This window comes from Ambystoma mexicanum, chromosome 1q, assembly GCF_040938575.1.
Source record: "Ambystoma mexicanum isolate Mex_15411 chromosome 1q, UKY_AmexF1_1, whole genome shotgun sequence".
NCBI classification, from domain to species: domain Eukaryota; kingdom Metazoa; phylum Chordata; class Amphibia; order Caudata; family Ambystomatidae; genus Ambystoma; species Ambystoma mexicanum.
Window position 1 is genome coordinate 1,295,061,171 of NC_090922.1, and position 15,947 is coordinate 1,295,077,117.

A 15,947-nucleotide genomic window follows, 5' to 3' on the forward strand; every position below is an offset into this window, starting at 1 on the left:
GACCTATGGACCCCTGATATGGTCTCTGTTCCCTCTCATTTTTCCCCCTCTCCTATTAATGGTGGCACTGGGTGGGGGTCCTCTTGGCCTCCTTCCACTCCTCCAAGACCATCATTAATGTCTATCTGAATGGCAGAGTCTTGGTCCAGGGCCCTCAGCCCAATCTCCTCCTTTTCGATAGGCGTCTCCTGCATCTTATCAACTTCCTTACTCCTCCTGCTTCTCCTACCAGCACTTCTCTGGCTCCTCTGCCACCTCCTTCTTCCGCCACCTCTCTGGCACCCTCCTCACCTTCTCTGGCTACCCTGACATCTCCTATCTCCTCTGCCCACTCGGGCCACTTATCTTATCCAAACGTATAAAGCTCACGTAAACCAGAAGGCATCATGGCGCTGAAGCTGCCGAGTAAGGCCAACCAGGGGACAGTGGGCTAGAAAAGGAAGGTTTTCAAAGCCCGACAGTAAGCCAGATGGTCCTCGATGGAGCGTAAAGGGAAAGGAAGAAGATTCCAAGCTTTAGCTGCCGCCACCGAAAAGGTACAATCACCCGCCCACGCAAGTCTAGCCCTAGGGGGCTGGATAGTCTTCAAAGCCTGTGAACAAAGAGACCTGGCGGGTATATAGATACAAAAATTAGCTTGAAGGAGTTCTGCACCACTTTTATGCAAAGCCTTGCGGACCAGACAGGGTGACTTGAACTTAATGCGCTGCTCAACAGGCAGCCTGTGGAGCTGACACAGTAACAGCCATATGGGCACCAAATGGAGGGTGAAGAACTGCTCTAGCGGCCATATTCTGCAGCAGCTGAAGACGCTGTAGCAGATGCCGCTTAATAGCAAGATATAAGGCATTACAGTAATCAATATTACTGATGACCAAGGAGGAGACAACCGGGGCATGGAATTTCAGAGGGATATACAGAAGTACTTTCCGAAGGGTCCACAGTTTAAAATGCGCTTTCTGGCACACATGAGAAACCGGCTGGACCATAGAGAGGGAGGCTGAGAATTTGACACCCAGGTCCTTCACCGAAGAGACCGAAAGGGGAAAGGGACCAAGACTCTCGGGCCAGAACTCATGGGTCCAGAACAGCAAGGGCAGCGCAGTACCCACCACCCCTCTACCACCTCCACAGGGCGTACCTCAAGCCTGTATTCCTCCACAAAAGTCTTTCAGATGTGGCAACCTGCTCCACATCGCTACTTTCAACTCTTGATCTGCTGTCAAACACTCCTCTGACATCTGCCACTTCCTTGAACAACTTGACCTGGATGTCCTTGCTCTCACCGAGACATGGTTCATGGCCAGCTCTGTCACAAGTGTTGACACTCTCCTCCCTGATGGCGATAAGATCCTCTCCGAGCCCAGAACCAACCACCCCAGAGGTGGAGTAGCCCTGATCAGTGGGTCCCTGCTTCTGTTATTCCTATGCAGGCCTACTCCTCCTTTGAATGCCTGGTCTGCAGGCTCTCTATCTCTCCCGGCCTCTCTCTTACTATGGTCGCCATTAACAGGCCACCTGGCCAGGTCGCCCTCTTCCTCTGTGGGCTAACCTCTCCTTTTCTCTCCTTACCTCTACCTCTCAACTTCTCGTCAGAGGCTTTAACATCAACCTGGTTGCTTCTAATCCTTCCTCAGGGCTCTTCTGCAACCTCTGCGACACTCTTTACATTCTACCCTCTGGTCCGACACTCGGCCGGGCACACCTTGGATGCTCTCATCTCTTCAGACATCATCCTCTCTCGAAACCTCTAACCACTCCTCTCTTGTGGACTGACCACTTTCTGCTCTCCTCTCACCTGAAGCTCTCTGTCAGCCAGGTGAAGCCGCACCCAGCATTGCCACCTACCTTCTCGGTCATCTGACCCATAAAGCTTGTGTCAGTGGTGGCCTTTGCTGCTACTTTCTCTGCACCTCCTACGCCTGCTGCTGACTCACACTCTGACACATCCCTCTCTAACCTGCATCTTTCTATCTCCAACACTCTGAATGTCCTTGCCCCTGTCATGAGAACCTCATGACAGGGGCAAGGACTCTCACTCTCTGGCCGGCCTCCCTTGGCCCTCCTCCTACCCCCACCTGCGAGGCTAAGAACCTCGGGGTCATCTTTGACGTCACCCTTTCCTTCTCCGCCCACATCTCTGCGGTCTCTAAAAAGTCAAATTGCCGACTGCACCGCCTCAGAGGTACTCTGCCTTTCCTCTCCTTCTCCCAGAAGCTCATGGTATCTCAAGCTCTAGTTCTCTCTAGCTTGGACTATTGTAACAGCCTCTTTCTGAATCTACCTGCCTCTATTCTCCGCCCTCTGCAACAAATCCAGAACAGGACTGCGAGATTTGTCCTTGGCCTCAAGCCCTGGGATCGTAACTCTCCAGCTCTGAAATATCTTCACTGGCTCCCAGTGGATGCAAGGACTAAATTCAAAACCCTCTGCATTGTCCACAAGGCTTTCTGGGGCCTGGGTCCAAAATACCTTCAGCTATCCCTCCGCAAATACCTCCCCTCTCAAGCACTTCGCTCCTCTACCTCCAACTCACTCAGGCTCAGTCGTTTTTCTAAGAAACGAGCTGGGGGTAGATCTCTGTCTTCGGCTGGGGCCTCCCTCTGGAACAACCTCCCTGCCACTCTAAAACTTGAGGAGAACCATCTCCGGTTCCGGAAGCACCTCAAGACCATCATCTTTTCTTCTGCCTTCCCTCCACCTCTCCCCTGCTGATCTGTTCTCTCTTGGCACTGTGCACCTGGCCACCCTCTGTCTTTTGGGCCCAGGTACCTGCTCATCCTGTCACCCTCCCGCACTGACTCCGGGCCACCCCTTGCACTGGGGTCTGTATCTGTACCCATACAGCCCCCTCCTTTTTCTTCCTGCACTTATCAGACCTACCCTGTCTGCTGCTTTAAACCTAGCACTTGCAAATTGCTGGCTGCATTACCACTGTTGGTTGCCTTTATTATTTATTTATTGTTATTTATCTGTTTCTCCTATGCTTTGCACTTTCCACCTCTCCCCTTCTTCCATGCACTTTTCCCCTCCCCCCTCTCCCATGCACTTGCGCGTTCTCAATGTCACTGGGCCTAGTAAGATCGCTGTTTTGTTCTCTCCTGTTCCCCTCCCTTGCCTTGTCGCGCTCTGAAACACTTGTGTACGAGCGCGATAGAAATAAAATATCAATCAATAAATCTGTCTGAAGTCTACCTCCAAATGCAACTCTTCCGACCTCGCCACCCTGAAACGCAAGTGTAGAGTGACTGAGAGGGAGTGGAGGGCATCAGACGCGTCCTCTGACACACTTGCCGCCTGCTTCAAAGACAATACACTCTTTCCGGTCAAAGAAGAGAGCCTGCGTCTCTGCAGCCACTAACAACACGGCCAAACTCTTTAAAATCTGCAAGGAGCTGGGCAATCCTTCTACACTTTCCACCTCTCCTGTACCCTCCCACACCCTCTGAACGGCTCTGGCTTCTCACTTCACCACTAAAACTTAGGACACTCTGTCCTTTCTCTCCGCTACCTCTCTTGGCCCCCCTCTTCCTCGCCTCCTCCTTTCTCTTTATCTCCAACCACACCTAACAATGTTTTTAGAAAAGTCCGATCTATGAACGTGTCGTCCAAGCAGGTGCTCCCCTGCTCCTCCAGAACCAGTAAGGACCACATTGACAGTGCACCCTCTCCTGAAACAGCCTTCTGCCGATCCTGCCTGTCTGGCAAACTACCGCCCGATCTCTATCACTCCTTTCCTGGGCAAACTCCTGGAAAAGCTGGCCATCTCCCAGTTTACTCTCCACACTGGATTTGTTGGTTGTCTCCATGACCATTAGTCTGGCTTTAGAGTAGTCAGAGACACAGAAACTGCTCTCTGGAACACCTGTGAAGATCTGCTCACATCCTCCCTGATCTCTCTTCTGCGTTTGACACAGTCAATCATGCCGTCCTGATCAACCATCTTTGTGAGAACCTGGGCATCACGGATCAGGCCTCCTTCCTCCTGGAGTAACCCAAGGTCCAACTTGGGTCCTTTCTCTCCACCACCTCTCTCTCTCCACATGTGGTTTTCCCCAGGGCTCTAACCTCTCACCCTGGCTCTTCAGTTTCTACTTGTCCCCTTTGGCCCAACTTATCTCTACCTTCTCCTCTAACTCTCAGTGATATGCGGTTGACACTCGCCTCTTGTTCAGGCTCCCCTCAGCCTCCTCTCCTCTCTAGCCCATTCCTGACCGCCTATCCGCAATTCAGGAGTGGTACGCCTCCAACAATCTCTGCCTTAATGCCAGTAAGATTGAGATGCTTCTCAATGGGACCCCTGCTCCTTCTTTCCTCTCTCGCTCTGACTGCCCTCCTTGGGCCCTCTTCCTTCACCTTCCTGCTGTCTACTTCGACTCCACTCTCTCCTTTTCTCCTCATATCATGGACCTTGCCGAGAAGGCCCACTAACAGCGGCACCTCCTCAGAGCTATTCCTCCTTTTCTCGCTCTTCCCTCAGAAGCTCACTGTCTCCAGAGCCCTGGTTCTCTCTAGACTGAACTACGGCAATAGCCTCGTTCTCAATCTGCCTTCCCCTACTCTCCACCCTCTGCAACTAATCCAGAACAGGACTGCAAGACTTCCCCTTGGCCTCAAGACCAGGGACCGTATCTCTCCAGCCCTGAAATCTCTTTCTGGGGCCAGAACCCACACTACAGCCAACTCTCTCTTCCTAAACAACTTCTTTCTCGAGCCCTTCGCTCAGCCACCTCAAACTCTGAGGGCCAGACGCTTCTCCATGCAGAGAGTTGGGGGGGGGGAGATATCTCTCTCCTCTGCAGATGCCTCCCTCTGGATTGGCCTCCCTGCCCCTCTAAAATGTGAGCCGGACTACCTGAAGGTCCGGAAGCGGCTCAAGACCTCCCTTTTCACTTCTGATTTTTCTCTCTTTCTCTTTCTTTCTCTTTCTCTTTCCCCCCTCTTATTCCCCCCCCACCCTGCTAACCTACCTGTCTGCTGTGCCGACTGGTTGCCTGGCTACCCTCGAGTCTCACTGGGCACCAGCCTCCTTCACGACCAGTAGCCCCTGCACTCCCTCAGGGCCTACCATGTACTTAGGGGCTGTATCTGGAACCTACAGTCTCCTGCCTCCTTGCAGTTACCCAGAGCCATGCTGCCCTGGCTGCACTACTCGGGAGCAATGCTGCACTGATTGCATTTCTCCCTTCCCTCCGGCTCACTTGCACTTCCCCCTCCCCCTTATCCCTGCACTTTGCGTATCGTACGTCCACGATCTGAATGACAAAAGGCCTAGTAAGATTGTTTGTTTTGTCCTTCCCTCCCTTGTCACGCCTCGAAACACTTGCGTACAGGTGCTTTTATAAATGACTTATCATATCATGTCCACATCCCTTTTTTCAAATTCGAAAAACAAAAAAATAATACTCTGCTTCAACCACTAGATGGCAGTGTATGCAAAGCATTGTATTCTAAGTAGATTTTTATTTATTTATATATTTATATAGCGCTGAAAGCCCGCAGGCATCAGAGCCTTGAACAAACATAACTTACAACATAAAACATAAATAAGAGCAAAGGCGGAAAAACAAAAGTACAAGTACAATAAATGCAGCACATTCGCAAGATCATCATAAAACAAAACATTTTCAAAGTAACAGATTGTAGAACCAGGCTATTTCACTATGAGTTTCAACTTTGATAGGTCCTTAGGTAAGTATTGACAGTTACTCAGATAGATAGGCAGGTTGGTAGCCCCACATCCGACCAAAACACAATCTGAGTTTTCTTGATTACACTGCTCCTCAATCTCCAATTTGCGTACAATTTTCAGGTCTGAGTGTCTAACTACTCCCGGCCCAGTTCTTTGACAGAGCCAGACCAAAACTTTGTTTCTTAGTGCATTCCTTGACTCCCTTCCACAAGGCTTCTCTATATTAGCAATAGCAATGTTCCTGTCGTCCATAACTAAAACCCGTAGCAGCTTGTCTCTGGGTACTGGCATTCATGATTTCCTTACTGGAATCTGGGTAGGAAAAGAGAACGAAGTATGGCTTTTATCCGGGTGACCCATAGCAATAGAGCCAGGCTTAAACTTCTCCACCTCCACCCGGAGTACCGAGCAAAGGCCACCCAGGCCTCCAGGTCTCTTATCTCCTCAGGAGGAGGAGCCCGAAGCCCACTATTTTATTAGAGTCAGTAATGGGACGCAGTTCATCGGATGTTGACTGTATACATTGTAAAACATTGCCCTGTTTCTTTCGTAGGGGAGCGAACTGGGCACAAGTGTTCACTTGGGCTGGAAGTTGATGCATCTTCGGAGGAGTTAGCGGCTCCGTTCGACAGGATTCGTCTACATTGTTGAGCTGGTAATTCTCTACAACTTTGTCCAGGGAGTCCATCCCGGTGCAAAAATCAGCAAAACTGTTAAACCGATTCAGATCCTTGATTATATTAGCTTTTGCCAACACCCACTGATCAGAGGAGCTCTGTGTCTGAAACTCATCCTCTAAAACAGGCAAGGCTGGTACTGCCAGGGGGGCTTGTAGCTTGGGGCTAATCTCAGACCCCTCTGTATCAAAGCAAGACATAGACGATGTGGGCATGCAGGTAGCCCCTGTGAGTGTTGAAGAGTTTAAGGTACTGGTCACCTCATCTGTTGTCTGATTGGCCATAGACAATTCATTGTTTCCACTATTCATCATAGTGGCCTGAGGGGACAAGTCTGCCCTCCTCGAGGTCCGCCTTTGCCGCAGCCTTAGCCTCCTACGTAGGGCCAAGGCCTGGGGACCTCAAATATGTGGTCCACTATGAGGGCCGAAGGAATCACTCTTGGCGTAGCTGTTGAAATATCGCTCCATTAATCGCTGGGGAGGTAGCCATGTGGGAAACAATTGGGGATATATCTTCTGCTGAATGTTTTGGTGGAGTTGTGGTGCAATGATCAATTATTCAAACACCCCCAGGCTTTTTCGGCCTGCTTTTTTTGTAGTTTGAGTAATTTTCCTTCCCCTAGGCATCCAGTATCAGAGGGAGGAAGCAATAACCGAAAAGCAGTGGGGGGCTCATTTACTCACGTCGAAAGGCACCAGAAAGAACAGCCCATCACGGCAAGTGGCGGATAGTTGATCATCCAGCCAGTTTCCCTTGATATCCTGGGAGGGTCACGGTGAATGGATGGAGGAAAAGGCACATAGCACCTGCCGATACTGCCACGGCCGAGTCGCCACAATGACCGTCGTACTTACTGGAAAAGTTGGGGGAATGGATCTAGAGAGCATACAACACGAACGTCAAGCGCACGGCTGCATAAAGCAACAGCCGCCTCCGACGTCCTCAATTGGGCATTACTACACTTGTAGATGTGGCTTGTAGACACAAGCCACAGAAGATGATTACCTGTAAGGTGTGTGTTGAAATAACTATATATTTTATTTAATGCTACTCATAAAAATGCAATTGAAAAAGGTCTTCGCTTAGGACAAAGAGGTGGAAGGTACGTCCTTCTAGCACCACCCTACCGCCGGTGATCACTTAGTGTTTAATTATCTTCTGTGTTTCACTGCACCCATACTTTGAACCTTGAAGGTTAACTTCTGCCATGACAGAGGAACCCATATATGTGGAGAGGAAGAGGAAATCTATACGTGGATAGAGGAATCCAAGTGTTGGTGCAGTAAAAAAAGACAAAAGTATGGAAAAATGTGATTGAAAATATGGCTGTGGCAGTGTTTGGGGACCATATGGTGTTTCAAAACACTGTCATTTGCAGTATTTTCAAGGTTCCCAAAAATACATAACTGCTTTTGAAAGTGAAACAATCGACCATACACTAAGATTTCAGTGGTTAGAAGGAGTTTTGAAAAGGCTTGAACGGTTTCACAACCCTAACCCTACCCAGGTTTTGGACCCGTGTTTCCCCCTTTTAACACCTGCCATTAAAAGGCAATTTATCGAGTTTAATGGGGAGAGAGCGGTGTGGAGGGACAACTGGGAATATCCCCATGTTTAAAACAAATGCAAACAAGTTACAAAAGGTGTACGAGTTTTGCCATTACATACTACATATTTTTGACATCACTCAAGTCGCAAGCCCCTGAATTTTACACTCAAGTATTTTGGGTAGTACATTTTAATTGATAAGGTCAGAGAAAACAGTAGCAATTTTAACCATAGCTATTGTTTTCTTTAGCATACGTGAAACATAGCATTTTCGTTTACTAGCTGTTTTAATTGTATTATTGATTATCAATTGACCTTTTAATGAAAAGGGAATGCACATTTATTGAAATAAAAATTATTCAGAGAAAATGCACTCTAATATTGCATTCATATATATTATGGGGACAACATATGAATGGATTACTTGCTGACACAAAATTCCTCTTTCGTAGACTTACAATCATGTTCCACATATTTGATATGTTAAACCCTCATTTTCTTTCCATTTCTTTAGGTGAACAGAATTGGGGACTACTGGAAGCCATGGTTTTTCAAGCATGTGGAGAAGTATCTGAGATTGAACCAAAGTGGAACCGAGTACATTCCATTGAGGCATTACTACCATAGACACACGCGCAGTATCTTCTGGGAGCTTCAAGTAAGGTTACAAATAAACATAATAATGTAATCCTGAAACATGTTCTCTTATTCTAGTATGGGTTGAGACAAATGCCTGAAAGCAGATAGTGGCTCCAGTATGTATTTGTTATGGATGTTCTGGTAGCCGAATAGCGTGGCTTAAGACAAAAAGTATTGTTGAACTATCTCTTTTTAGGTGTCATTTTATACAAGGTAGCGTTGGGTTAACGTCTGCTTTTCTTAGAGGTCTAACTCTAACGTAAATGACCTGATTAAACAATGCGGGGGCATGACAAATAAAGTGACTGTGACAACAATCTCCAAAATCCCTGTAAATGTCCCCAGTCGTGTAAGTCCTAGGGCCTCATTAAAAGTATGCCGGTCTGGAAACAACGGTGCCGGTAAGCCTACCGGCACTGTTTCCGGACAGGCATACTCTGTTTTGCGTACCGGAACAGGCGTGCCCAGCAGGTCTGACCCTGCCAGACACATCGGCCACGGTAAGCAGACCGTCACGGAAGCACCATTAATAACGGTGCCGGTGCTTCCATATTCCCTATTCCCATAGAGTCCTATGGGGCTCTATGGGAATGGGGATTAACAATTTACTGGTGCCTGACATTCCGGACCGCCAGGGTTGTAATCCCCCGGTGTTACCGGGAAGTCGGGTGCCGGTAAATCATTACGGGTCTAGCAGCAACCTGCCGGTAGCACCGGCACAGTTACCGCCAGACCCGTAATGAGGCCCCTTGTCTTAGGTTGAAACTCAAAGGGATCTAGAAACTCAAACACTATAAAGTCAAAGGGATCAAAATGTGGCAAACAGAAACACAAATCCCTATTCTTGATAAGACCTTAGCCTCCCGACAATCCGACTCACAGAAAGATCTAAGGCTTGATTGTAACAATAGCAAAAAACCTACTCTAAAAGATCCATTCCCATTCTAATATCGTACAGTATGTTCCAGAGGAAAGGCTGACATTCCGATCCCTCTTTCAGTCCTCTCTGCTTACACTTCAGCTTTTGCTTTGGATGACCCAAATCCTCTAGGAGCCCCTGATGGCATTTGCCTGCATGTATTACCTTGCTCTCCAGATGACAGGCGTTAGATTTGTCTTCGGTTCTCAGTCCGTTTACAAGGCCCTTCTAGACCTTCACAGTTTGAGAGGTCTTTCACCTTTAGACATAAGGTGTGGCACCGATCTTCCTCTAGATCATGCTTGCACTATACTACTGTAGGTCTTCTCTCAGACCACTTGTTGGGTGTACTGGACAGGTCGTTGCCTCTATTTTCCTCCTCAGGATTTTACACTGAGTCCCTGTCTAACTATACCTCCAGCCTCTGGGCTTTAACATAATCCTCTTGCAATTCTCCTCCTCTCGCTTTTTAGCGGGTATTCTGCCAGACCAGGATTTTCCAGTTGTGGAGCGGCCTTTCTCCAGACCTTGAGACTTTAGGTTTCTCACCAGGTCCCTCCATCGACTTGGAATGGGTAGATCTCGACAAGACCTCTTTTGTACTCTACCATTTGTGATAAATATTTCCTCTTCCGTCTTATCGGAGTCCTTCTCTCCTAGGGCTGTCCTTCAACATAGCTTTCAGTCTATAGCTCTGATTTCTCTTCCAGATTGGTCCAGGGTTCCGGAAGGCTCTGCCTCTACTGAGTATCTCCTCGCTCAGTGTTACATTGTTGCAAGGAGCTAAGGCAGACCCATCTGCCTTCACTGGGATCCTCTTGGCTTTCCCAGCTTCCTTTGTAGTTCCCTGAGAGGGGCTTGACATTCTCCTTGTCCTCCCATAGTTTATTCTCTCTGGGTGTTTCAACTAGAAGATTTGGTTAGTTATTCCTAAAATTCCAACCAATACATATGAGATTGTTAATGGGTTTGTTCTGTGAGTTGTAACATAGTTGTCCTAACTGATTATTTCTAACGGGCCTCAGGGAGGAGTTAAAGATAGGCATTATGTTAAGCCCCATTTTGAAGTGGTTTGGGTTTGGTACTTCCAGACTGCCTTGGCCGATCTGTCAGGCTCTGGTGACTCCTTGGACTTCCTGATCAAACTCTTACTCCCCGGTCCTCCTCCAGGTAATCCTTTGCTGCATTCCTCGAGTATTCTGCAGACACCACAGTTTTTGCTCTTGTCTCTCAGCCTCATCTCCTCTCACATCAGTGAACACCACGAGTTTGGCTTACAGTTCAATGTTTCTCCTAGTGGCTGTACTGCCATCACCATTCTCGTATCCAGTACTCCATAGATTAGGGATTCCCACATCTGGCCTTACTTTGATTGTCCCACAAGCCTTCTGGGAAATGTAGTTAATCCAATACTTCCCTGCTCCATTATTACAGGATTCGGGAATACCATGTCTCATCGAGGGCAGAGAGCCTATGGCGACCCCTCTCCTCAGCCTATTGGGAGGCACATCGGGAAGCTGCCCGGTACCCGACATGTTATTATAGGGAGTTCAGGGAATTCATCACAATGTCCTCTCTAAGTAGACATCCTATTCACAGGGTAACTTTTTCTCCAGTATGGCATCACTTCTAACGTGACCGGCTTAGCATAAATCCTGGGATCAGGCAAGGGAGCTCAGGGTAAGATAAACAACAATATGCACATAGAAGCAAATCTTTAGTAGCCTCTCAACCTTTCTTAAGGCCCAAAGTCCAGCTGATGAGGGTGATTGATAGCAAAGGCTGCTGGGAGGCAGGAGCCACCTACTCATGGATCTTTTCACTGCACGTTTGGTAACAGAGTCCAACTGGGTTTATCCCTATATTTTTTTTGTAAATGTTCTCTTTTATGCTGAGCTTTAGCCATATGGTCTCTGGATTATTTTTGTTTTTCCACCAGGCTTTTCTGTCTCATGCAGTGGTCAGATCTTTCTGAACTACCAGGGTTTTTCTTATACATGCCTCTGTTAAATAGAATATTACAAATGTGGCAAGAAGAATTTGGTGAACGAAGAGGGCCATTTTGTGTTTTGTCTGTAGCCAAGCATGTAAAGCTGTGTGAGACTTGCAAATCCTTTACGAGCAGAACATTGCAAGAAAAGAAGATAAGAGTTATATAGCAACAGTACTCCATTGCAGAGTGTGAAAAAAGACACTCAGACCTTTGCTTTCTGACAGTGTTATCTTTGAAGGTACATCCTTTCGTAGTCAAATGAACCTGTCCCTTTGGAGAGAGACTGCCAAAGTATCTGTTCATTTTGCACTGAAGGCCGACACACGGTTGGACTAGCTACCAAAGGAGCCCCCACAGACAGTCAAACCTTCAATGGAGATGGCACTGAAGCACGTAGTGCCTGAGAAAGTGGCACTAAGATAATGGAACTGGATCGATTCACTCGGAGGACACCAGCAAAAAAGAAGACACTTGACACATTCCTTAACTTTTGACTTGGAGCTGGAAGATATTGTAGCATAAGCCAGAAAACTAGACCATTCTATTGCTATCATAACAGTGTTAAAGAGAATGATTGTGTGCCGGGGGTTGCCTCGTAGATCTCACAAAAAAATTACAAAAGTAGTCAAAAAGAAATGTGTGCCGGTGCAAGAAGTAACACAATTATATTCAGGGCCCCAGGCGCAGCTGGTACAGCAAATTCAACAAAACGTGGAACAGAACTGCATGAAAAGGTGCTGTCAAAGAACCACCCTCAAAACAAAAACTTTTATAAAATGTCAAATAATTAGCATATGCGATCGTGTGACATAGAAACAAATCTCCCCAAACAGAAATGATTGGACCTCGCACTTTGAACCATATAGAACTCCATATGTTGCTATTGAAGATTGGGTCCATGAATCTTCCCATTCCGCCCTCAAATACAATAATGTGACGTCACAATACACCTCCATTTCCCACAACACAAAATTATATGATTGAAACATTTGAGACGACCAGCAGAACTTTATTATTCTGCCCTGGTCGCCTCTTCCTGACTCTCAAGGGAGGGGTACCCACCACGTTACTATCAGAACCTTGACCCACAGGCATACTAATGAATAATTGCTGCAGGGGGCGTGGCCTGGAGCTCAAGGTGGCAGGAGGCTAACGCGCCGAGCTCTGGCCGAGACGCCGTAATACGATCCTTATTGACCGCGAGCAGGGAACCCGCAACCGGCAAAATCATCCAGCAGTCGGCTGAACCCTTTGCCGACTAACTGACGGCTATCCCGAGAAGAATCGCTCCTGGGAACCGTGAAAATATCCTCCGCGAGACACCCTCCCCCCCTCCGCCTTCCCCGGTGATCCAAGATGGCGGACTCCAAACAACTCTGAAGCTGCCTCATTCCCTACCGAAGGCCGTCGCAAGCGCGACCAACCAGGAGAGGAGGCAGGAGGCAACGAACATTGCCCCGGTCCTGGAAGAGAAGCGCCCGAGGCCCCAACAACAACACCCAAGACTCCGCCGCCCGTTACGGGGTCCCGGCGAGCGGAGGAGGGGTCAGACCGTGAACTGCGACCGGGCTGCAGCCGCGGCTCCACAGACACTCCCCAAGCCCGCCTGTGCTCCACAGCGAAAGTCGCTGGCGGAAGACGAGCCTGATTCCTGAAGGCTCCGGATACACTACAGCACCGGAGGGGGGTGCAGGAGGCCCCATACACCCCTACGAGATACCCTCCCCCCTCGCCGGGGTTCAAGACGGTGGACTCCAGATCCAGCTGAAACCCCCTCTTTCCCCACCGGAGACCGTCGCAAGTCCGACCGACTACAAGAGGAGGCAGAATACATTGAACACTGCTCTGGGCCTGGGGAAGAAGCGCCCGAGGCCCCAACAACACCACCCAAGACTCCGCCACTCGCCACAGGGTACCGGCAGGCGGAGGAGGGGCCGGATCCCGAACTGCGACCAGACTGCAGCCGCGGCTCCACAGACACTTCCCGCACCTGCCTGAGCCCCACAGCGAGGGTCGCTGGCGGGAGACGAGCCTGATCCCTGGAGCTCCGGAGACACTTCAGCGCCGGAGGGAGGTGCAGGAGGCCCCATACGCCCCCGCCTCTCCACCAACTGTGCAACGCCATAACGGCGAGCCAGCACGAAGGGCAGCTGATCCTCCTCCTTCGCCTGGGGACTGCGCCGGAGCACCTGCGGTGGAGAACAGCTCCATTTGGGGTAAGGAGACCGGGGGGCCCTGCATACACACCACGGAGGCGGCATTAGCTGTTCCCCCGGCTCTAACCCCAATGACAATCGACTCCCCATAGACTACATCATCCCCCGCTCCTGCCCTGTGAAGACTACCCAACTCCTAATTGGAGACAGGCAATCCCAGCCCCCCTACCCAAAAGAAGGAAGCGCCCCAGTGGGAGCACTAACTAAGCCCTGGCTCCGACTCAGCGGGCCATTGTAGCCCGATACACCAGCGGGCACCATCACTAAAAAGCCTTAGGGGCATAAATAAAGCGCGGGGCAGTAACGACTTAAGCCCACCTCATCTCAGCACCGCAGACCCACAGAACAAGCATGTCCTCTAGAAACAAGACAAAACCTATCACAATGGATAACTACGTATCCACGAAGCCCATGAAAACGGCTGAGCCGTGCCCTTCTACCCCTGGACCCGCTCAATCGGGAAACGCAAACCCCCCTGAGAGCCAAGCACAAGTCTTGGAAGCTATAGCTTCCCTACGCTCGTTCATCGACTCCAAGATAGACGAATTTCCCTCGGATATCCAACTTGTGCGGCAGGATGCCAGGAACCTAACAGAAAGGGTCACCGTCACCGAAGCAAACATAAAAGAAACAACTGAAAACACGATTGAACTGAAAGCCAAAGTGGCAGACCTAGAAAGGAAGGTTGCTTTCCTCGAGGCGAGGGCTGAAGATGCGGAGGGGCGCGCAAGAAGAGGCAACATTAGAGTACTAGGTATCCCCGAAGGCGCAGAGGGCCCGGACCCCACTGCATATATAGAAACCCTACTGCAACAAGAAATTGGTCCCGAAAAACTCACGCAAGCCTTCGCTGTCGAACGGGCACACAGATCCCTTCAAAAGAAACCCCCTCTAGGATCCCACCCCCGCCCTATAATCGCCAAAATACTTAACTTTCAAGACAGGGAAGTTGTCCTGAGACATTCCAGAGAAAATGGCCCAATAGAGCGAGGCAACTCAAAGATCTCCATTTACCCAGATTACACTCCGAAGGTACAGAGGGAGAGAAATTCATTTATCCCAATCAAGGCCAGGCTGCGGCACCTGAACTTAAAATATATGCTCCTTTACCCATCCAGGCTAAAGATTATCTTCAAGGGCCGGTCAATTTTCCTGGAATCACCAGCAGCCGCCAACATGTGGCTAGAAGACAACAACCTAGCCCAAGGCGAAGACCCACACCCCGGAGGTGAATGACCGAAATCACAAATCGGGACGAAAAAAGTACTCCCACTTACCGGAATGAGACCTTACCGTGCACACAAGCACCCTGCATCGCGGAAGCACCCTACACTACAGTTAGCTATTTAAAATCGGCTCTCGCTTGGCCCCCTCACCAGACACAGGACTTCGCCCCCGCGAACGGATCAGAATAGGCCAGTTGCCTATCCGACCCCACTCGAGCCCGACGCCCGGATTGGCCCCGAAGGCGCGAGAGCGCCTGAGCACCGCGACGAAGTTGCAGTCGCTAGGCGCACCAGTTCCAGTTACGTTCATAGTTACATTAGAAGCACAGTTTTCATAATACCAAATCTGAAAGGGCAGCAAATGAAGCAGACACAACACCTAAACGCACGCAGAAGTGAGACCCGGACACCGCACCGAACTCCCACAAGTCTAGTGTTAGCGACTAGACCCAATGAGAGGGAGCCCCTAAAGAACACCTACACACCCGAATGGCTTCACAACTAAGGATAATGACATGGAATGTGCGAGGGATGAACACGTACCTGAGAAGAAACAGAATTCAATCATATCTTCGCAGGAAAAACATCTCTATCGCACTGCTCCAAGAAACCCACTTGACAGCTGAATCCACATCCAAACTGGCGGATAGATGGGGAGGCACGGGCAAAGGGGCGTCCTACTCCAAATATGTAAGAGGAGTCTTCACGTGGATAAACCCAAATGTCCCGTTCTGCCTGCTGGGAGTGGAAGCCGACAAAGAAGGAAGATACCTGATACTATGGGGGACCATTGAACACACCACAGTGTGCCTGGTCAACTCCTACGTTCCCCAACACGGTATACCATCGCACATCGCAATGCTGTGCTCCAAAATGGCACACCACAGAGAGAGCACCTTTATTTGGGGCGGCGACTTTAACTGCATCAGAAATAGCACAATGGACAGATCGGTACCCCCCCAACAGCCACACAACCCCTCCACCAGGGCCCTCAATTCCGCCCTGGAGCACTTAGACCTGGAGGACATCTGGCG

At 49.4% G+C, this 15,947-nt stretch overlaps 1 protein-coding gene across 1 annotated transcript in view; it reads left to right on the top strand.

Moving 5' to 3' along the window:
- The window catches only part of DHCR24 (24-dehydrocholesterol reductase), a 187,728-nt gene that overhangs the window by 66,754 nt on the left and 105,027 nt on the right, over positions 1 to 15,947 (top strand). Inside the window, exon 6 of the mRNA XM_069642118.1 lies at positions 8,435 to 8,578. Coding sequence (XP_069498219.1) covers positions 8,435 to 8,578 — 144 coding nt within the window. The remainder of the gene's footprint in view (positions 1 to 8,434; positions 8,579 to 15,947) is intronic.